This window comes from Salvelinus sp. IW2-2015, linkage group LG23 (assembly GCF_002910315.2).
Source record: "Salvelinus sp. IW2-2015 linkage group LG23, ASM291031v2, whole genome shotgun sequence".
NCBI classification, from domain to species: domain Eukaryota; kingdom Metazoa; phylum Chordata; class Actinopteri; order Salmoniformes; family Salmonidae; genus Salvelinus; species Salvelinus sp. IW2-2015.
Window position 1 is genome coordinate 5,090,099 of NC_036863.1, and position 24,561 is coordinate 5,114,659.

The 24,561-nt window shown below is 43.1% G+C and overlaps 1 protein-coding gene across 1 annotated transcript in view; it reads left to right on the forward strand.

Annotated features, from left to right (window-relative positions):
• The first annotated feature begins 630 nt into the window (after positions 1–630).
• The window catches only part of LOC111951204 (gamma-aminobutyric acid receptor subunit beta-2), a 102,511-nt gene continuing 78,580 nt past the window's right edge, over positions 631–24,561 (forward strand). Inside the window, exons 1-3 of the mRNA XM_023969271.2 lie at positions 631–772; positions 893–984; positions 1,742–1,809. Of these exons, the coding sequence (XP_023825039.1) occupies positions 690–772; positions 893–984; positions 1,742–1,809 (243 nt within the window). The 5' untranslated portion in view covers positions 631–689. The remainder of the gene's footprint in view (positions 773–892; positions 985–1,741; positions 1,810–24,561) is intronic.

Here is a 24,561-nt window from a genome sequence, read left to right on the forward strand (position 1 = left end):
AGATTTTCAAGAATGCCATTATAGGTTAATTTAGGCTATACATGTAGTGTTTGAAGGTACTATAAGAAATGATAAACGTTGCTCCCTCTCCTTTGAACAAACAACTGACAAATAATCCGATGATTACCTAACAATATTTCTGCTCATCATTCTACACGTTGAAAAGCMCTCACGCGCGCTCTCGGAGCTGTGACGACACATAGCTCCCCTCCAACATGTTCAGGGTGCAACAACCACGAATCTGTAACTGCGTGCATTGATGTTAGACGAAGTAACATATGCAACACCTCATCCTAATTTCTYCTAGTCCTCTTTCCCATGTTCCCACTTCGTTCAGCATGTTGTAGTTTTAAAACATGCTCTTTATTGGAATAAACCATGTATATTAACGGAATATAAGAAAATAAAGAAAGTAAAGTTTAATCTATATTACGTTTATTTCACAGTTTTATTAAATATTGAATGGCGAGGGAGAAGCATCCGTTTGCCTCACTTACTTGTTGGCTTCACTTTCCCCTTAAATAAAAAAATATCTGGCCGGGAAATTGCTCTGCCACCAGCATCAGCAGCCACTGCTCCTTGATGTTGTGGTAAAGCATGCGCATGCGCCACACATTGGAATTACTGCACTGGCCAGAATAAGTTGGATCACGTCTGTCTTCACTGAAATCCAAAATCATATCAAAACTATGGCGGTGTTGAGAATAAGAACAATGAGATACTTTGGGGTTTGGACCTTCCTCGTAATAGTGGCTGTGGTCTGTGCGCAAAGGTAAGTGGTCGGCTTAGATGCTCTTCACTTCGAATGAATGTGTTATACACTGTAGAAAACACTTCAATAATGCCTTTGGAAGCCTGCACATCTAAGAATGTATTCCTTCTCCTTCTCTAGGGTCAATGACCCTAGCAATATGTCAATCGTAAAAGAAACTGTGGATAGACTGTTGAAAGGATATGACATTCGCTTGAGGCCAGATTTCGGAGGTATTTCAATTCATTTAATACAAACTGTAATTTACTTTTCTGTTGTCAGCCCTATAACACTGTTGTTGCTCTAATTGTGTGGATCGTCCAAATGCCTCGTCTTATTTTTTAAAGTTAAACGCACGTAGCCTACCCTTCAGTTTGTCCAGGTAGCCTATACATACATCGACCCTTCAGTTTGTCCAGGTAGCCTATACATACATCGACCCTTCAGGTTGTCCAGGTAGCCTATACATACATCKGKCCACCGCGTTCCACGTGTGCTAACGACACGGATTAGGATCACTTTTTAACACAATACTAGAAGGGTATTAGAAGTTGTAGGCTCAATCAATGTAGTGACTGTAGTGTCATGGAATGAGATGATAAATCCCCCAACCCATTGTTATGTTGGCGATTGGTGTCTACCTTACGAACGTGGTTAAATCTTTATTCAGGTGTAAAACCCTTGACATTTAGCTGGGTGCTCATACAAGCTGTCGACATAGGTATACAATGTCAATTTATTCGGAAGCATTTAGACGTAATGAACACTGTGTTTTGCGAAGAAACATCAGACATCGTGCGCACCTGCTTTTTGAAATCCCTTATTGTATCGTGTTATCTGGCTGACAATACATTAATGAATGATTGCTCGTGTGCTGCTGCTAGGCAGTTGCTATACAAAGGGTTACATTTGTGGTGTATGATATTAATGTTATAAACCAAAAATGATGAAATGGTTAACATTACGGCCCGTTTTGTTGGTTTGTTCTAGGTCCCCCTGTTGGAGTGGGGATGAATATAGACATAGCCAGCATAGACATGGTATCTGAAGTCAATATGGTAAGTACTCGATTATCACTCTCCTAATGGTTTGTGGGCATTGCCCTAATATTCTATGCATTGTCTTTCCGAAAGGAAACCCAGTGCACTGCATGGAATAGCTTACCAGTCAAACCAATGCTACAATATGTAGTCTTCTCAGAGCTATGACAATCGATCTTTTTAAATTCAACACCGATAGGCCTAGCCATTAGGTGCATGTTGTTGCTAATTCACCCATAACACAGTTTCACAACTGTGAATGTTTGCTAACACACGTTTCAGGTTGTAACCTGCATATCAATTTATGGCAGTTTGATTATGGAATTTCCTGCCGTAACGGATGAACACAACATATCGCATACCTGTGGTTTGAGTCTTTGTAATGTGTTTACATGTAGTGGAAGTATTTACTAACCTTTTAAGGAACTTATGAAGTGCATACTGAAGTGGATTCAAAAGTTTTGCTTCATGCAAGAGCATCCCCTAGTGCTATTAGTCAGAACTGCACGTCAGTCGAGAGAGACAGTGTTTCGGGCTCTGCCTGAGAAGAATGGTCCCTACACCAATCCTTTGAGTATGCTTTTGACTAAATCCATGGTTATGCTTCCTGTCACCATGCCAATCTCTCTGCTAATCTGTGCTATTAGCGTGTTTTTGGTTGTTTTGTCATTTGTACATTTTGAGTGTCGTGGGAAAAGGTATGCCTCCATTGTAGAAGACGGATAAGGCCCCATTATATGACACTGAAATTGACATGATTATTATCTCTGTGCATATAAATAATGTTATGAATACATATATTTAGATTTCTGTTGAGTAGGATTGCAATGACTGTATTTGCGATGAAATAGCAGGCACTGGGCACAGACGTGACTTCAACGTTGATTCAACCAGTGTGTCCGGTGGGAATTGTCTTTGCTCAGGTACATTTCTACTCCACTGGTTGTTGAAATTATTTTTCCAGTTGAAATGGGGCTCATCATAGTATGAAGTTAAGAGCACACAACTGGCTATTTTTGGCACAAATACCCAAAGGTCTTAGTTTAAACTGTTGTCATTGTATTCGTCCCCCAGACCAAATGCAATTCCAGTTGGATTTATTGTATAAAACGAGATGTATGATTAACAAGATGTATGATTGCTCACAAACAGTCTTTAATGGTGGAAGTTGCCTTTGTCCTCCATTTATCATAGATCACTGGTCTAGTGCCTTCCACATTTTATTTGTCTGGCTCTGACTTCTGCATGCATTCATCTGGATTAAACACAGATTTTCACTGTGTAACCAAAGTGAGTGACCAACGCACCATGAACTGAAGGTTTTGTCATGGTAGGCACCTCCCTGTGGCAATGTGGACTCTCGTCATTCCTGGCATTTCATGGGAAACACTCCCTTTATGTGACGACCCCTGTGTGATGGCAAAAAGCTGGCCTTGGTTATGTTTAATCTCCTAATAAACGGCCTAATCCATGGCTCCTGGTTGGCTGAACCCCTGAATGAAGCAGCTGGGTTATTGTTTTAGGTAATGATTTTACCTTTAATGCTTTCAACAAATATGCTCAGCGACTATTACAGCGTTGTGCTAATCCACAAAGCCAGGCTGGAAGTCAACACAGGAAAGGGATTGTGCTCTTCTAGGTCCTCTGTGGTTGGCCCATCACCCTCTTATCTCTGGGTTGGGACTTTCACACTGCACCTAAAGGAACAGGATTAGTGATAGATCTCACTACACATTCTCCATAGCTGTACCACTCACAGCCAGCCAGTCAGCTAGMCAGCCAGCCARCCAGGAGAAACAGGCAGCAATACAGGCTGCACTAAATCATACCTCATCTCCAGCAGGGCCTCGTAAAGTCCATTCCATCAATGGACAAGAAAATCCTGTTTCCTTTATCAATATCTGCTCAAGAGCTTTGGCCCTATAGCCCATCTAGGCCAGATCGCAAGGTGTTTCCCCACTCCAGCCCATCTAGGCCAGATCGCAAGGTGTTTCCCCACTCCAGCCCATCTAGCCAGGCAATGCCAAAGTGTTTCTCCACTCCAGCCCATCTAGGCCAGATTGCAAGTGTTTCCCCACTCCACCCATCTAGGCCAGGATGCAAGGTGTTTCCCCACTCCAGCCCATCTAGGCCAGATTGCAAGGTGTTTCCCCACCAGTCATCTAGGCCAGAATGCAAGGTGTTTCCCACTCCAGCCCATCTAGGCCAGATCACAAGGTGTTTCCCCACTCCAGCCCATCTAGCCAGATCGCAAGTGTTCCCCACTCCAGCCCATCTAGGCCAGATCGCAAGGTGTTTCCCCACTCCAGCCATCTAGGCCAGATCGCAAGGTGTTTCCCCACTCCAGCCCATCTAGGCCATAATCGCAAGGTTTTCCCCACTCCAGCCCATCTAGGCCAGAATGCAAGGTGTTCTCCACTCCAGCCCATCTAGGCCAGATTGCAAGGTGTTTCCCCACTCCAGCCCATCTAGGCCAGAATGCAAGGTGTTTCCCACTCCAGCCCATCTTGGCCAGATCGCAAGTGTTTCCCCACTCCAGCCCATCTAGGCCAGAAATGCAAGGTGTTTCCCCACTCCAGCCCATCTAGGCCAGAATGCAAGGTGTTTCTCCACTCCAGCCCATCTTAGCCAGATCGCAAGTGTTTCCCCACTCCAGCCCATCTAGGCCAGAATGCAAGGGTTTCTCCACTCCAGCCCATCTAGGCCAGATCGCAAGGTGTTTCCCCACTCCAGCCCATCTAGCCAGATCGCAAGGTGTTTCCCCACTCCAGCCCATCTAGGCCAGAATGCAAGGTGTTTCCCCACTCCAGCCCATCTAGGCCAGAATGCAAGTGTTTCCCCACTCCAAGCCCATCTAGCCAGATCGCAAGTGTTTCTCCACTCCAGCCCATCTAGGCCAGAATGCAAGGTGTTTCCCCACTCCAGCCCATCTAGGCCAGATTGCAAGGTTTTCCCCACTCCAGCCCATCTAGGCCAGATTGCAAGGTTTTCCCCACTCCAGCCCATCTAGGCCAGGATGCAAGGTGTTTCCCCACTCCAGCCCATCTGCCAATCGCAAGTGTTTTCCACTCCAGCCCATCTAGGCCAGAATGCAAGGTGTTTCCCCACTCCAGCCCATCTAGGCCAGAATGCAAGTGTTCCCCACTCCAGCCCATCTAGGCCAGATCGCAAGTGTTTCCCACTCCAGCCCATCTAGCCAGAATCGCAAGGTGTTTCCCCACTCCAGCCCATCTAGGCCAGATGCAAGGTGTTTCCCCACTCCAGCCCATCTAGCCAGATCGCAAAGGTGTTTCCCCACTCCAGCCCATCTGAGGCCAGATCGCCAAGTGTGTTCCCCACTCCAGCCCATCTAGGCCAGATGCCAAAGGTGTTTCCCCACTCCAGCCCATCTAGCCAGATGCAAGTGTTTCCCCACTCCAGCCCATCTAGGCCAGAATTGCAAGTGTTTCTCCACTCCAGCCCATCTAGCCAGAATGCAAGTGTTTCCCCACTCCAGCCCATCTAGCCAGATTGCAAGGGTTTCCCCACTCCAGCCCATCTAGGCCAGAACTGCAAGGTGTTTTCCCCACTCCAGCCCATCTAGCCAGATTGCAAGGTGTTTCCCCACTCCAGCCCATCTAGGCCAGAATGCAAGGTGTTCTCCACTCCAGCCCATCTAGCCAGATCGCAAGGTGTTTCCCCATCCACCCCATCTAGCCAGATGCAAGTGTTTCCCCACTCCAGCCCATCTAGGCCAAGCATGCAAGGTGTTTCCCCACTCCAGCCCATCTAGGCCAGAATGCAAGGTGTTTCCCCACTCCAGCCCATCTAGGCCAGATTGCAAGGTGTTTCCCCACTCCTGGAGCAAAGGTCCAAATCTGACTCTCTGGTGGCACCTCTTTCATGTCCTCTTAAGATCACAGCTGGGATTCAGATGCTTTCTTCTTCTCTATCGACTCAGAACACATAGTTGGTTGAAAGAATACTTCCAGTTCTCTCATGTCTACCGATAACCTATCCCTTTCTACCGTCCTCCATGGTACTCTAGCTGCACCATGTCTCTACCTACCTCAAACAATGTAAATTCATTAAAGCCAGYGGAGGGAGCTCTGTGGTGGACAGCTACTTGGTCTGTGGTTGGAATGTGCCACGTTTACTGATTCACATACAGTGAGCTCCAGAAGTATTGGGACAGTGACACATTTTTGGTTGTTTGACTCTGTTCTCCAGCATTTTGGATATGAAATTATGCAATGACTATGAGGTTAAAGTGCAGACTGCCGGCTTTAATTTGAGGGTGTTTATCCATTTCGGGTGAACTGTTTAGAAATTACAGCACTTTTTATACCTAGTCCCACCATTTTAGGGGACCAAAAGTATTGGGTCWAATTCACTTATATGTGTATTAAAGTAGTCAAGTAGTATTGGTCCCATATTCCTATCACACAATGATTACATCACACTTGTGACTAGGATATGAATGAATGAATCGTGAATAATGATGAGTGAGAAAGTTACAGACACACATACTGTATATCATATCCTCCCAAAAATGCTAACCTCCCCTGTTATTGTAATGGTGAGAGGTTAGCATGTCTTGCGGATATAATATTTGTGCGTCTCTAACTTTCACACTCGTCATTATTCACAATTCTTTCAGAATGATCCATAATCATGGTAGCATCCACATTAATGTAGACGTGTTCAGAAACATATTCTGTTGTTATTTACAATAAAAGTGACTCCAAATTGACACAATACATTATTTACCATTCATTTCTATTGGGCTACAAATCATCTGAAACACAACCAAAACAAACAGCAGATGCATCTAACAAGTTTTGTAGTCACAACGAGATGTAATCATTGCGTGCTAGGAATATGGGACCAAATACTACACTTTTGACTACTGTAATACAAATATAAGTGAATTTATCCCAATGCTTTTGGTCTCCTAAAATGGTGGGGCTAGGTACAAAAAGGTATGTAAGTTCTAAAAGGTTGAATGAAAATACCCTCAAATTACAGCTGGCGGTCATAGTCATTGTATCATTTCATATCCAAAGTGATGGAGTAYAGAGCCAGAACAATACAAATGKTGTCMCTGTTCCAATACTTTTGGAGCTCACTGTTCATCCAGCGTTCCAGGTATATAACAGRCCTGTGTTTGAATGCACGTTCCATCCGAAAGGTACCCTGCTCCTGCGTGCTCTTCCACACACAGCCCGGGGAAGAGAGCAAAGGTTAGATGTAAGGCTGGGCGATGTAAATCCTTGGGGTCAGGCCTCTCCATTTGGAGAGGCAGCCTGTGAGGTTGGAGGGAAGGTTATGCAACTCATGTTGCTTAAGGTTCATATGATTTAGAGACAGACAAACACAATAGAAGACTCGGAAAACAAATGAAATAGACAACAGTTGGTAGAATCTACGATACAGTGTTGCCCCTAGAGCTATATAGTCAGCAGTGTTGCCCTACAGTTGTCTAGTGCAGTGCTTGGCCCTACATACTCTGCAAGTGGATCGCATAGGTGTGTCCCTTACAGTATCTAGTGCAGTGTTGCCTACCAGTATCTAGTGCAGTGTTGCCACCAGTACTTATAGCGTGCACAGTCATGTTGCCCACAGTATCTCTAGTATGTGCCCTACCAGCTACTCTCGTGCAGTGTGCTCCCTACAGTAGTCCTTAGTTGCTAGGTGTTGCTCCACCATATCATGTGTCTAGCTGTTCAAGTGCGTGGTGCGGGTGAGTGGTAACGTGAGTCACCTCCTAGTGCCGACATGTTTGCCCTGTACAGCTAATCTAGTGCCCCAGTGTTGCACCATTCACAAGTATCTAGTGCACGTTGATGCCCTTACGCTTGTGTGTCTTAGTGCGAGTGTTTGCGTGAGGTATCTAGATGCCCAGTGTTTGCCCAAGGGTATCTAGACTCGCAGTGTATGCCCTACAGTGTTCCTAGTTCCGCGAGTGTTGCCCTACAGTTATCATTAGTGCTCAGTGTTGTTCCTCCTCGTACTAGTATCCCTAGCGCAGTGTATGCGACCTACTCACGTATACCTGTATAATTGCAGCTGTGCTTCCTCTCCCTGTAGGTTCCATTGATAGTGCAGTGCTCGCCCATGTTACGTAGTTAGTGCTATGATGCAAGTGTTGCCCCTCATATCTAATTGCAGTCGTCATTCAGCCAACACCACGTACTTTCCTTCAGTCGCAAGTGGTCGTGCCAATATCACAGATATACTAGATTGCAGTGTTGACCGCCCTCAACAGATCTAGATTGCAGTGTTTGCCCTCACAGTATTTCTAATGCAGTGTTGCGCGCGTACAAATACTCTAGTGCAGTGTTGCCCTACAGTGATACTACGCATGCCAGTGTCACAAATACTCTGAGAGTGCTAGTGCTGCCCTTACTAGTACATCTTACGTGCAGTGTTGCAACCTACAGTCATAGAGCTACGTTGTGCTCTCCAGCTGTTGCATCGTTATCGGTACTCTCGTCGGAATTCATAGGTGCAGATGTTGCCCATACAGTATCTAGTGCAGTGTTGCCCTACATTAGCATGTTGCTACATTAGTTGCAGTGTTGCCCTACTGCAATAATCTAGTGCAGTGTTGCCCTACCAGTATCTAGTGCAGTGTTGCCCTACAGTATCTAGTGCAGTGTTGCCCATACAGTATCTAGTGCAGTGTTGGCACTACAGTGTCATGCGGTGTTGCCTACATTCTAGTGCATGTTGCCCTACAGTATGCTCTAGTGCAGTGTTGCCTAACAGTATCTAGTTGCAGTGTTGCCCTACAGTGTCTAGTGCAGTGTTGCCCTACAGTAATCTAGTGCAGTGTTTGTCATGTCCTACAGTATCTAGTGCAGTTGCCCTACAGTGTCTAGTGCAGTGGTTGTCCTACAGTATCTAGTGGCCTATGCTGTTAGCCCTACCGCAAGTATCTAGCGTGGCAGTGTTGCCCCTAACCTACTAATATGCAGTGCTCTGCCCCTATCAAGTATCTAGTGCAAGTGTGCCTACAGTATCTGGCATGCCATTTTCTCGCCACCTAGCAGTGAGTGTGCTTGCTCAGGTGTATTGCACTACAGTGTCTCAATCAGTAGCGCGATGCTTAGACAGACGTGACAGTGTCTTCAGTCTCTCTCGGATGGTTCTTACCACATTCACGAGTGTTCTAGTTGCTGAGTTGCTGCCTCACAGTATCTCTAGTGCAGTCCGTTGCCCTTTTCAGTATCGTCCTGATGCCAGTGTTAGTCCATCGGTATCAAGCAGCTCTTATGTTAACATTGATTGCATCAGGGTGGTAGTGTGTCTGGCTTTCTTTATTCTTTCCTTGTTGTGCCTATACCATTCCCCGTTGAGCCATATTACTGTTGACGGAGTCGTCTTATTGTTGAAGACTATGCCAACAGTATCCACAGGGAAAGAAATACTCAGTGATGAGGATGAGCCAAACCACAGAAATACCATTATTGATGTAGATAAAGGCCAAGAGGAGCTTATTGATCGCTTGAGAAGGTGTTCAGAGTGCAGAGCCCTCCATGTTGGAGCACAACACATTCGACTCATGGCAGCTGAGGAGATCCAGATATCACGGTTCAGAACAGACTGTGCTGTATCAAAGGATGACTATACTGTATGATTTTAGTGATTGAGAGATATAACTAAGCAATAAGGCACCACGGCTAAGGGCTATTCTTATTCGTGACACGAAGCAGAGTGCCTGGATACAGCCCATAGCCATGGTATATTGGCCATATACTGTACCACAAACCCCTTCGGTGCCTTAATGCTATTATAAACAGTAAAAATAACAGTAAACAGTAATTAGAACAGTAAAAATAAATGTTTCGTCATACCCGATCTACATGGTCTCATGTACCACCGKTTTCAGCCAACCAGCATTCAGGGCTCGAACCACCCAGTTTATAATGTGGAGTAACGTTTGCCCAAGGCGTGTTTATGTTGGCATAGCTGGACACATTTATTGTAATACGTTTCATATATTGTAGTCTATGTGCTATGGCAAATCTTTCATTGAGTCTGAACTTGTCTGTGTTATGATGGTTTATTGATAGACTTTTGAATCAAGAGAGGAAGTATATASAGAAAGAAGATCCATAATCTCTCATCCGGTTAGGAGAGGTTTTAAACAACATTCTCTCTTCATCTAATGCAGTCTGAATCTGTTTCCCAGCATTCCCATTGAATGGCGACTGTGGGCGGAACTGCAGTAACTAGCGAGTGGTTGTTCAATATGTTTGGAATAGGAGTGAAATAGGCTTGCATCACAGACACAGCACCGTGGGTTGATGAGATATTTACCCATCTTCATTGAATCCTAAATTACCTGATTTAATCTGTGGATGGATGATAAGAGAAATCTCAGAAGATATGTTGAAATAAACAAAGGAACTTGAATTTATTACAGTGCWGTCATCACTTCCAATGTCTCTGACATGACTCATGAAGCTGATATTGTTAGTTAGCATATATCAGCTAGCTGAGCGCAGCAGTAATTTCTGTCACATTGACCCTTTAGCATTATGACATTTAATTAGCATACTGCTAGCCTAATGGTCCAGTCTGTTTGTGCTTTAACCATGGCAAGGATATACATGTTGGCTGCTGTATGGGACTAGGCTAGCCAATAGCATAAGCCTTTCAAAAAGCCTTTGGATAAAGTCTACAATAGATAGCCTTTTTTTGTTTGTTGTTGAGTTGTGCGTGGGGGATGTATCAGTTTTGTAGGACTGGTCATAGGGTTGGTCTGACTGGCTCATCCCTGACCCCCTAATATATTGCTGGTCTCCAGTCATGATTACTCATCAAGTTGTAATGTGAAATGAATGTTGCGTTACGTAATGGACAAAATGCAATAGAGGTTATCTCCGTAAGGGATGTAGAAAGGTATTTCAGACTAGATGCTACTGTAGAGTGCTACGTATGGCACATACTAATCTCTTGTGTGCAGATTGTGTAACATAAATGGTACCAAAGATCTGTCATGATACAATGAGATGCGTGAGATAACAAGCAGCATTAGTTCCTGTGCTTTGGATAAATCACGATTTCGCAGGTGCTAGCATCTTTTGAATTTCGGAAGGGGAGAGGACACTTGGGCCATAGACTTGCCAGTAACGTGCAAAGAGAGAGGATGGAACTCTTCGTTCAGGTTCTGCTCTCTTCTCTTAACACACGCTGTATGAACCCAAAACGTAATTGAGCATCTGACCAATTACACAAGACTTTAGTTCTGGGTTAACCGAGATTAAGCACATACATATGTGCTACAGTCTCTCTATTGACACTGGTCGATACACAAACACTCCCTTATATAAACGCGTATGTACTTTCGGCAATGATGGTTCCATTGAAACAAGCTCATGCCTTGCTTTACTGTGGGTTATACAATGACATTAGATATTATCCTTACTGTGGGTTATACAATGACATTAGAGATGATCCTTACTGTGGGTTATACAATGACATTAGAGATGATCCTTACTGTGGGTTATACAATGACATTAGAGATGATCTTTACTGTGGGTTATACAACAAAATTAGGGGTGATCTTTACTGTGGGTTATACAACAAAATTAGGAGAGATCTTTACTGTGGGTTATACAACAATATTAGGGATGATCTTTACTGTGGTTTATTCAACAACATTAGGGATGATCTTTTATGTGGTTTATTCAACAACATTAGGGATGATCCTTACTGTGGGTTATACAACACATTAGGATGATTTTACTGTGGGTTATACAACAACATTAGGGATGATCCTTTACTGTGGTTAACAACAACATAAAATAGGGATGATCTTTACTGTGGTTATACAACAACATTAGGATGATCTTTTATGTGGGTTATTCAACAACATTAGGGATGATCTTACTGTGGGTTATACAACAACATTAGGGATGATCTTTACTGTGGGTATACAACAGACATTAGGGATGATCTTTACTGTGGGGTATACAACAACATTAGGGATGATCTTTACTGTGGGTTATTCAACAACATTAGGGATGATCTTTACTGTGGTTATACAACAACATAGGATGATCTTTACTGTGGGTATTCAACAACATTAGGGATGATCCTTACTGTGGGTATCAACAACATTAGGGATGATCTTTACTGTGGTTATTCAACAACATTAGGGATGATCTTTACTGTGGTTATTTAACAACATAGGGGTGATCTTACTGTGGGTTATTCAACAACATTAGGGATGATCTTTACTGTGGGTTATTCAACAACATTAGGGGATCCTTACTGTGGGTTATACAACAACATTAGGGATGATCTTTACTGTGGGTTATTCAACAACATTAGGGATGATCTTACTGTGGTTATACAACAACATTAGGATGATCTTTACTGTGGGTTATTCAACAACATTAGGGATGATCTTTACTGTGGGTTATTCAACAACATTCAACACACATCTGGTAATAATGATCAGGTAACAATAATGTAAAGGCCTGCCACTTTATCCTCTAACGCTGAAGTTCCTTTAAAAGTGCCTAAGTTCATTTATCTACTGTGCTCTGTTTTCTGGTCATGCATACATGTGTATGGATGTTGTAATGCATTATAGATGATGTCTGTACCAWGTTCCACTATGGTTGTTTTTAGTGCCTSAAAACTACATTTGAGTGGTCCACAATGTGGTTGAAAAACATCTGTATCTTGTATTATTGTATCATTGTGACAAAAAAATAAAAACCTCTATGGTGGGGAAACCAGTCTTGTCATTTCAGACCGTATTTAACGGATTTGAGACGATGAAATGATGGATGATATGSATGTTGATAGTGAATCATCCATCTTGGCTGGGCTAGTCTTCTGTACTCTGGAAATATGATGCTCATGACATGTACAGTATCGAGAAGCCATCCTTCCAGATCTTGTCTCGCTGACTAGGCGAGCGAAGCCTGTGCTTCAGAGACTAGTGTAAAGCGAACTGTTTGTCAACCGAAGTCTTTTAGAAAGGAACACGTGGAAGAGGAGTTTCACAGGGAAGGCTAATAGATTTGTCTTTYCCCCCCTGATCTACTCGATTCTTCATGTGATTCATGTGATTAGCCGGTAATCCTGACTGAGACATTACATGTATTTTTAACAGTTAAAGGTCCTAATAATACTGCGTAATCCATTTTACTTGCCATATAGCTGCAGTATAAATACTAAACTGCCATGAATTACATTTCCTGAAAAAAATTTAACTAATAGAAAATATTCAATTTGAGTTTTTATAGTTTTTTTCCATCAGTCAGGCTTTGACGTATTGCCTGTTACATGGCGAATGGTTTCATTTTCAGTTCACTTGCCCTGTAATGGTTTCTTGGCTCCCTTTCACTCAAAGGCCATTTACCTCAGGCCTGTTTCACTGGCCTCTTCTGTCACGGCCGTTTAAAGGAGTGGACCAAGGCGCAGCCTTTTGAGCGTACATACTTATTTATTTACCGATGTCGCCAACAAAAACAATAAATATCAAACCGACACGTGAAGCCAACGTAGTGCATCCAGGCAACTAACAAGGACAACTACCCACAAAACCAACTTGGAAAAATGGCAACCTAAATAGGCTCCCCAATCAGAGACAACGATAAACAGCTGTCTCTGATTGGGAACCCATCCAGGCCACCATCAACCTAATTACCCCTAGACAATACAAAATCCCCATAGATAACAAAAACCCTAGACAAGACAAAAACCCATAGACAATACAAAAACTAAACAAACCACCCTTGTCACACCCTGACCTAACCAAATAATAAAGAAACCAAATATAACTAAAGTCAGGGCGTGACATCTTCCACCTGACAGCCAGGGGAGATAACCACTGCTGGGCCCATCAACAAATAGCACAGTCACAGGCAGGCCCACTGGCTTTGTATATATTGCATATACATGTATCATTCAGGGAATAGTATATGCTGAGGGAATTCACAAGAGAGAGTGGGTTTATGTGGGTAAGGAGTAGAGAGCAACATCAGCACATACTGCATTTGACATAATTCATTAGGTTTTGTTTAGATACGTCCCTGTTGAATTTGGGATCAATTGTATATCCAGTCGTACGCTCGATATTACATTTAAGAAAGTGTACTATCAAGTGGATTGTTCATATGTATGCTAATAATGACTTTACTATCAATGCAAATGCACAGCACATTGATTCATTATGATGATGATGGCTTTACGTTCTTACATCCCACTCTCCCTCACCATCTCCACCCCCCCTCCCTTTTCCACTTCTTTCAAGGGGATCCCAATAGAGGTTCCCTGATGACTCACCCTGCATTTAATTCCWCTACTCTATTGATGGAAGAAACGTCAGTTTGGCCGGAGGTCATTGTCAGTGGATGGTCAGCCAGGCAACATAGAGGAGTGCTCACTCTTATTCAGAGAGACAGACAAAAGACAGTTTTCATAGTGATGACATAAGGTTTATACATACAGTACCAGTCAAAAGTTTGGACACACCTACTCATTGAAGGGTTTTTCTTTATTTTTACTATTTTCTACAGGAAAGGAAGACACAGAGTTCTCTCTGCTGCAGAKGATAAGTTCATTAGAGTTAACTGCACCTCAGATTGCAGCCCAATTAAATGCTTCACAGAGTTCAAGTTACAGACACACTTCAAAATCAACTGTTCAGAGGAGACTGCGTGAATCAGGCCTTCATGGTCGAATTGCTGCAAAGAAACTACTACTAAAGGACAGCAATAATAAGAAGAGACTTGCTTGGGCCAAGAAACACAAGCAATGGACATTAGACCGGTGGAAATCTGTCCATTGAGTCCAAATTTGATATTTTTGGTTCCAATCGCCGTGTCTTTGTGAGACGCAGAGTAGGTGAACTGATGATCTCCACATGTGTGGTTCCCAYGTGAAGCATGGAGGAGGAGGTGTGATGGTGTGGGAGTGCTTTTCTGGTGACACTGTCTGTGATTTATTTAGAATTCAAGGCACACATAACCAGCATGGCTACCACAGCATTCTGCAGTGATACGCCATCCCATCTGGTTTTCACTTAGTGGGACTTTCATTTGTTTTTCAACAGGACAATGACCCAAAACACATCTCCAAAGTATGTAAGGGCTATTTGACCAAGAAGGAGAGTGATTGGGCTGCATCAGATGACCTTGCCTCCACAATCACCCGAGCTCAACCCAATTGAGATGGTTCGGGATGAGTTGGAACGCAGAGTGAAGGAAAAGCAGCCAAGAAGTGCTTAGGATATGTGGGAACTCCTTCAAGACTGTTGGAAAGCATTCCTCATGAAGCTGGTTGAGAGAATTCCAAGAGTGTGCAAAACTTTCATCAAGGCAAAGGTTGGCTACTTTGAAGAATCTCAAAGAAAAAAAATATTTAGATATGTTTGACACTTTTTTTGGTTACTACATGAAAAACCATTCAATGAGTACTGTAGGTGTGTCCAAACTTCTGACTGGTACTGTATATAACTACTAATGAGTTGGTCAACAGATGAAACTGTTGTTGTTCTTGATGTCTATACTCTCTGGAGTTTGTGTTATTGGGAGCCTTGGTGATGATAGAACCAGAATGTCCCACTCCCTCTGTGTGTCACAGAACAGGGTTCTCAGGGGAACTTTTGTTTTGCATGGTGTGTGTTTGTCTCAGAGAAAACTATTTTGCTGATTGTATCGAAAATACACTAGACTTTTGTAGTTTAATTGAAAAGTGAAATTGAAACCAGTTTGCTGACCTCTTCCTTCTGTGGAACTCTGCGGAGAGGCGTGGTAGTGGTAGTGGGCTTGCTCTGACCAAAAATGTTGCTGTTCAATAGCTAATTTCCTGCAATTGTACACATTTTGCCATGGGGGCTGGGATTAAAAAAACAACAACATTTAAGCTAATTTCCTGCAATACTACACGGCCTCTTTATGGCTATATTACCTTCCTAATATTGGTATGTCACCGTTTACATGGTGAGGCTATTGCGTGATAGGAATGAGAATGTTGAAGATTGCCCTCTGSACTTTACCTCATTGATAATTATTTTGTAGTATGAAACCTGTAGATTTAGGAATGTTGAGGAAAGTTTGAAATGGAAGTTTATTAGTTATTTTATATACTTTATTTGACAGCTTTAAGTGAGTAGGTGGGGAGTTCCTGTTCATTATTATTATTATATCATTATAACCCATAAAGTTGCCATGTAGATTTTTTACCTGCGAAGAGATGTGTGGAGGGCCATGTCACATGACCATCTCCTCCATTACACATATGAGTCACAAGCTAAGGCGAGCTATAAGTGTTATGTTAAGTCAGCCATTAATTGTCATAATGGCTGCCTCTGAGCTTTGATATGTCCCTCTTTCATTTCACCAGCTTTACTGAAATTAATATCTGAAAAGCTATAAACCTCTTCACTGTATATGCAGCACACCAGCCTTTATTATTATAGTTAATGAAACAAATGGCAGCTTGGTACAGTTAAGAGGCATTTGCGATTCGAATAGGAAATGTTAATGTTTCCGTGTGAATCATTTGCCTTAGTGGATTTATTACGTTGGAGATTCTAGCACACAGGCTTCCATCAAGCACTATTTAAAAATGATGTTTGAAAGCTAAGAGGTCTTTCTAATGGTAGACTGTGGTCCTACTGTATGTTGAGCCTCGTCCTCACCTTACAGTACGTGCTAGGTTTTTATTATTCATTCTTATCAGTCATTATAGAAAAAGGTATTCTGAGTCTTCTGGATATACAGATATATGTGGTTGTTGTGTATTGTGCTTGCAGAACAATACAGTAGTATCTACTACATTGTCAAATGTGAAATCGTAATCATCAAACATTGATACTTTTTCAGCGGTCTTGGTTTTATGTAAGTGGCCACATTATTTCCACACAATTAAACAATGACATTCTGCTTTTAATTAGATGCAACAAGATGAASACTCCCAAATTAAACTGTCTCTAGCACTCATGGCAGGAAGTTCACACTGCAGATTCAACAAGACTATAATTATCAACTTGACTTCTAATTGTTGGAGGCACCCACTTGTCTGCTCTGCTAAGGGATGATTCTCATGGCTCATTATAAATACAGGCTGTCATATCCCCTGTAAAGTCCAGTCTATATAGTATTAGTGTCATTATATAGTTCAGCCATTATATAGTTCAATGGGCCACCTGCTTGCCCATTACAATCATGTGACTAGGTTCACACACACTGTTGGTTGTGGGGCCCACTAGAACTGTTGGTTATCCTCTTGTTGGTCATTTTTGGGACACTGAAGAGGCTGGTGAATTTGAACAGCTGCCGGGACGTAGGCCTAGTTAGCTAGCATGTGTCATAAGTCTGACTTAACTGTGCTCCTATCTCGGGCTGTAGTTGATAATGACTGTCATTACCAACCATTATCTGTCATTATCAGTCATTATTATCAGGCATGTGAACTGTGGAATTCTCTAGCAGGAATTGCATTGAGACAGAGGGAGTGACAAAGAGAATGTCTGTCACTCATTTAACATTTGTTCCTAGAGCTTCAACTTGCTCTAGAATCACTGTTGATCGGCCCTGGCTACAGCCAGTCTTAGTKTCAATTCACTATGCCTGTGTGCTGAGTTAGCTGGGCTGAAGTTGAGAGAGGCTTTATAGTACCAGAATTATACCTACTCATCGTCAGTAAGGGCCACATCTGCTGACCCTGACCCTCTATGCCAAGTTTCTATACTGTCTGTTCAAGTTCTTTTTCATGTTGTTTTGCTTTCTCAAATACTCTGTTATGCGTCACTCGTCCACAACAGTCTGCACACCCTAACTGCTTCCTCTCTCCCCTTCCTCCACTCTTCATATACACAGCCCATATCCTCTCTTGTGTATCATGTGTTGCTTGCTGTTCCTCCCCTGGCATCTCTCCTTCCCACTCCACCTTTTAGTTTCAGACCCACTCTCATGCTACATCTCTCTCTAATGCTGATGGGTTTTTGATGGGTGCCAGCTGAAAACACTTGGATTCACAGCTGTGAAAGACAGCTGGCCCTAGAACTAATTTCAGGAACCATTGAAAGGATTGGAAAACCCTTGAAAGTATTGGAAATAGTTTTGAAACTCAGCATTTCGTAGCTAAGAGATGTGTTAGGATGACGAAGGAATTCCTATGGGGCCTAAATTATGGTACCCATGGTGAGTGTGGGATTGGGATAGCTGGGGGCAGCAGAGGAGGGTGTTTAGCCTTGAAGGAACATAGACAGTCTGACAGAATGCTGCTGTTATTGTAGACTAGATGAGCCTCTTACGTAGCCTAGCATCGAACGGCTAGGGGGACTGTAGTCTAGCTATACCCTCATGCTCCTTCTAGCAGCAATCACACGCACAGTGACAAACACTAATGATATACTGCTTACATTATTATTAATGATGCAGCAGAGATGGCTTATCATGCAATTAGGGACTGTGCTCCAAATGTCAAGGGAAGGCAGGCATGTAATCAATTCCCTGTGGTTAGACTACAGTAGTAATAAACTGATTCAGAGGTGCTGCTGTCAGTGAACGATGAGCTGGGATGTTTAGCACATCGGCTGCTGCTGCGTCATGTTTGCTTGTCACACAGCAGCGTTGGGAATTGACAACATATTGTCTTGTGCCGCTCATTGTGGAACGATAATCTCCCCACCTGTCCTCTAGCAGCGTTCGATAATGGCCAAGGCCGGCACTACGGAACGGATTAGGCGGAGTGACAAATGAAAGTGGGTTAATCGCCGCCAGTGCTACTCTCTCTGTGCTGTTCGGGAGGCAGCACAAACTGAATGGGCTCTATTTCTTTATTTTTAATAGTAACACTGTGCTCGTCGGTATGAATCCTCTAACATGTGGCTTTCTCTCTGTCACTGAGTGCTGGGGTGAATATGGTACAGGGGTGAATGAACACACAAACCTAGATTTGTCTCTGTTGGATAAGTAGCTGACACATCTGACGGATGTMTTTCTCTTCAGATATTTCTCATGGAGATTTCAATAGACTGTGGGACTAGGGTGGAAGGTAAAGATTGGAAATGAAGTCCAATATTTCTTACCTATGAATGTTTAGAAACAATAAGTAAAACCTATTTCAGAATKATTTAGCACTGTAGGGATTCAATATCAATACCCCCACAATCAGATACTAATTTGCCAATCGACTCTGACTCTCAAGAGACCACAAAAGATTGTAACAGTAAAAATACTATAGCTGGAATGAGAAATGCTCTACCCTGAGCTACCGCCCTCTCCCTCTCTGCGTGTGTTGTGGAAAGCAAAGATAACCACTCCAGTGATACTGTGCATTATTAGAAGATGAATCAAGCTGCAGTATGTTTGCAGGCTTGAGTGTGAAGTAGCTGTGGCACACAGTTATTTCGTATGGAGTGTTAGCGCTGTGCCTGTGACTGCAGTGGTAGTCATTTCAGTCAGACAAAGTGTGAGCTACAGAGGTGAGATGAGGTGTTGCTGCTCACGCTGACAAGAGATGGAGTGTCATCCTTCTGCTGTCCCAATGCGTTATGTCATCAAGGACTCTGATTGGCTATTCTCCGAGCCACCTTTGAACAAGCTGTATCTGTTGGTTGTTTTTCCCCCACTAAGTTTAGCTGGGTAAACATTTTTGAAAAGAATTGACTGTTGTCAACGATCAAATGCACTGTATCTAAAGAGACTTGTCACATCACTGTATTGCTCTTCAGATGATGAGATGAGGATGATTGCATTTAATGAGGAACCCTGTAACCATGTTGCTCTTAGACAATTGCCCCAAAAATACTGGTAAAACATTAGCTTGCTGTCTTACATACAATGGAAGAATACAACCAGTATGATTATTCCCTCCGCAAGCAATCAAGCAGGCTAAACGTTGGTATAGGGACAAAGTTGAGTCCCAGTTCAACAGCTCAGACACGAGACGTATGTGGCAGGGTCTACAAACAATTACGGATTATAAAAGGAAAACCAGCCACGTCTTGCTTCCGGACAGGCTGAACACCTTCTTCGCTCACTGATGGGTCACGGTTTTGTCTCACCAGGGGTGATGGTCGGATTCGCATTTATCGTCTAAGGAATTAGTGTTACACCGAGGCCTGTACTCGATTTGGAGGTGGAGGGTCCGTCATGGTCTGGGGTGGTGTGTCACAGCATCATCGGACTGATCTTGTTGTCATTGCAGGSAATCTCAATGCTGTGCGTTACAGGGAAGACATCCTCCTCCCTCATGTGGTACCCTTCCTGCAGGCTCATCCTGACATGACCCTCCAGCATGACAATGCCACCAGCCATACTGCTCGTTCTGTGCGTGATTTCCTGCAAGACAGGAATGTCAGTGTTCTGCCATGGCCAGCGAAGAGCCCGGATCTCAATCCCATTGAGCACATCTCGGACCTATTGGAATCGGAGGGTGAGGGCTAGGGCCATTCCCCCCAGAAATGTCCGGGAACTTGCAGGTGCCTTGGTGGAAGAGTGGGGTAACATCTCCCAGCAAGAACTGGCAAATCTGGTGCAGTACATGAGGAGGAAATGCACTGCAGTACTTAATGTAGCTGGTGACCACACCAGATACTGACTGTTACTTTTGATTTTGCCCCCCCCCCCCCCCCCTTTGTTCAGGGACACATTATTCCATTTATGTTAGTCACATGTCTGTGGAACTTGTTCAGTTTATGTCTCAGTTGTTGAATCTTGTTATGTTCATACAAATATTTACACATGTTAAGTTTGCTGAAAATAAACGCAATTGACAGTGAGAGGATGTAGTTTATATACTGTGTTCTATACTATGTCACTGTATCTTAGTCCAATGCTGCTCTGACATATATGTATATATATTCTTAATCCATTCCTTACTTAGATGTACGTGTGTTTTGGGTATATGTTGTGAAACTGTTAGATATTACTGCACTGTCAGATCTAGAAGTGTAAGCATTTCGCTACACCCGCATTAACATCTGCTAACCATGTGACCAATATCATTTGATTTGATTTGATTTACTGTACAAGTTCCTGATTTTGTCTTTTTCTTCCTCAAGAGGAAGCAGAGAGGAAAATTAACCAAAGAAGAAGTTAGGTGCTCTCTGGGCCAAGCGGTTTGCATCAGTAGTTACAGTGGCTTGCAAAAGTATTCACCCTCCTTGGCATTTTTCCTATTTWGTTGCCTTACAACCTTGATATAAAATAGATTTTTGGGGGGTTTGTATCATTTGATTTACACAACATGCCTACCACTTTGAAGATGCAACATATTTTTTATTTAGAAACAAACAAGAAATAAGACAAAAATAAACAGAAAACTTGAGCGTGCATAACTACTCATCCCCCCAAAGTCAATACTTTGTAGAGACACCAAGTCTTTTGGGATATGTCTCTATAAGCTTGGTACATCTAGCCACTCAAATTTTTGCCCATTCTTCAAGGCAAAACTGCTCCAGCTCCTTCAAGTTGGATGGGTTCTGCTGGTTTACAGCAATCTTTAAGTCATACCACAGATTCTCAATTGGATTGAGGTCTGGGCTTTGACTAGGCCATTCCAAGACATTTAAATGTTTCCCCTTAAACCACTCGAGTGTTGCTTTAGCAGTATGCTTAGGGTCATTGTCCTGCTGGRAGGTGAACCTCCGTCCCAGTCTCAAATCTGTGKAAGACTGAAACAGGTTTCCCTCAAGAATKTCCCTGTATTTAGCTCCATCCATCATTCCTTCAATTCTGACCAGTTTCCCAGTCCCTGCCGATGAAAARCATCCTCTTGGCATGATGCTGCCACCACCATGGTGTTCTCGGGGTGATGAGAGGTGTTGGGTTTGCGCCAGACATAGCGTTTTCCTTGTTGGGCAAAAARGCTACATTYTAGTCTCATCTGACCAGAGTACCTTCTTCCATATATTTGGGGAGTCTCCCACATGCCTTTTGATGAACACCAAACGTCTTTGCTTATTTTTTCTTTAAGCAATGGCTTTTTTCTGGCCMCTCTTCTGTAAAGCCCAGCTCTGTGGAGTGTACGGCTTAAAGKGGTTCTATGGACAGATACTACAAACTCCGCTGTGCAGCTTTGCACCTCCTTCAGGGTTATCTTTGGTCTCTTTGTTGCCTCTCTGATTAATGCCCTCCTTGCCTGGTCCGTGAGTTTTGGTGGGCGGCCCTCTCTTGGCAGGTTTGTTGTGGTGCCATATTCTTTTTATTTTTTTATGATGGATTTAATGGCGCTCCCTGGGATGTTCAAAGTTTGGGATTGTTTTTTTATAACCCAACCCTGATCTGTACTTCTCCACAAATTTGTCCCTGACCTGTTTGGAGAGCTCCTTGGTCTTCATGGTGCCGCTTGCTTGGTGGTGCCCCTTGCTTAGTGGTGTTGCAGACTCTGGGTTCTTTCAGAACAGGTGTATATATACTGAGATCATGTGACAGATCATGTTTTTTATTTTCATWWAATTTTTATTTCACCTTTATTTAACCAGGTAGGCTAGTTGAGAACAAGTTCTCATTTACAACTGCGACCTGGCCAAGATAAAGCATAGCAGTATGAACAGACAACAACACAGAGTTACACATGGAGTAAACAATAAACAAGTCAATAACACAGTAGGGGGRRAAAATKWGTCTATATACATTGTGTGCAAAATGCATGAGGAGGTAGGCAATAAATAGGCCATAGGAGCGAATAATTACAATTTAGCAGATTAACACTGGAGTGATAAATCATCAGATGATCATGTGCAAGTAGAGATACTGGTGTGCAAAAGAGCAGAAAAGTAAATRAATAAAAACAGTAAGGGGATGAGGTAGGTAAATTGGGTGGGCTGTTTACAGATGGACTATGTACAGCTGCAGCGATCGGTTAGCTGCACAGATAGCAGATGTTTAAAGTTGGTGAGGGAAATAAAAGTCTCCAACTTCAGCGATTTTTGCAATTCGTTCCAGTCACAGGCAGCAGAGAACTGKAAGGAAAGGCGGCCAAAKGAGGWRTTGGCTTTTGGGATGATCAGTGAGATATACCTGCTGGAGCGCGTGCTAYGGGTGGGTGTTGTTATCGTGACCAGTGAACTGAGATAAGGCGGAGCTTTACCTAGCATGGACATATAGATGACCTGGAGCCAGTGGGTCTGGCGACGAATATGTAGCGAGGGCCAGCCGACTAGAGCATACAGGTCGCAGTGGTGGGTGGTATGAGGTGTTTTAGTAACAAAACGGATGGTACTATGATAAACTGCATCTAGTTTGCTGAGTAGAGTATTGGAAGCTATTTTGTAGATGACATCGCCGAAGTCGAGGATCGGTAGGATAGTCAGTTTTACTAGGGTAAGTTTGGCGGCRTGAGTGAAGGAGGCTTTGTTGCGAAATAGAAAGCCGATTCTTGATTTGATTTTGGATTGGAGATGTTTAATATGAGTCTGGAAGGAGAGTTTACAGTCTAGCCAGACACCTAGGTATTTATAGATGTCCACATATTCTAGGTCGGAACCGTCCAGGGTGGTGATGCTAGTCGGGCGGCGGGTGCAGGCAGCGAACGGTTGAAAAGCATGCATTTGGTTTTACTATCGTTTAAGAGCAGTTGGAGGCCACGGAAGGAGTGTTGTATGGCATTGAAGCTCGTTTGGAGGTTAGATAGCACAGTGTCCAAGGAAGGGCCAGAAGTATACAGAATGGTGTCGTCTGCGTAGAGGTGGATCAGGGAATCGCCCGCAGCAAGAGCAACATCATTGATACAGTATATACAGAGAAAAGAGTCGGCCCGAGAATTGAACCCTGTGGTACCCCCATAGAGACTGCCAGAGGACCGGACAACATGCCCTCCGATTTGACACACATGATCTCTGTCTGCAAAGTAGTTGGTGAACCAGGCAAGGCAGTCATCAGAAAAACCGAGGCTACTGAATCTGCTGTTGTGACACTTAGATTGCACACAGGTAGACTTTATTTAACTAATTATGTGACTTCTGAAGGTAATTGGTTGCTTCAGATCTTATTTAGGGGCTTCTTAGCAGAGGTGAATACATATGCACGCACCACTTTTAAATTTGACATTTTTTWGAATTTTTTGAAACAAGTTATTTTTTWAATTTCACTTCRGCAATTTGGACTATTTTGTGYATGTCCATTACATGAAAWTCAAATAAAATCMATTTAAATTACAGGTTGAAATGCATCAAAATAGGAAAAACGCCAARGGGGATGAATAATTTKGCAAGGCACTGTATGCTAAAACTGATCCCCAAAACAATTCACTAGTTTTAATTATGCAGGCTGAAAACAGCAGCTATGGGAGCTAACTAAAAGGTGGTGGAAATGGAGGGAGGCGTGGAGGGAGGAGGATTCGTGGGTGTGTGTCAGGGTTGCCCAATGCCCACCCGCATCATCCACCTGTAATTATTCCATTTACTTCATTCCTAGGAGGATGTGGGCTGTTCCATATGGGAAAGGACGGATTTCTGCCTTTCTCCTTCTCCTTCTCCTTCTCTCTTTCTCTGTCTCTCTCTCTCTCTCTCTCTCTCTCTCTCTCTGTGTCTCTCTCTCATATCTTAAATACCCACTGTACAATCCCAGATTGAATTCAGTGGGATATACAGAGAAATGGAAAGAGAACAACAGGGTTTATCTCATGGATTGAATTCAGGGAACTGGATGTTTTGAGAGGGGTAGTCAATTTGCTATCCTCAGTAAAAAGCGAGCATGCATCGAGTATTATTTCCCCTGAAATAATCTGTCAGAGTCAAATGTTGCCAATCACCAGTTCTGCTCTACCACATACTTGGAGTGTGTCCCCTCCAAAGTATCAAGACAGACA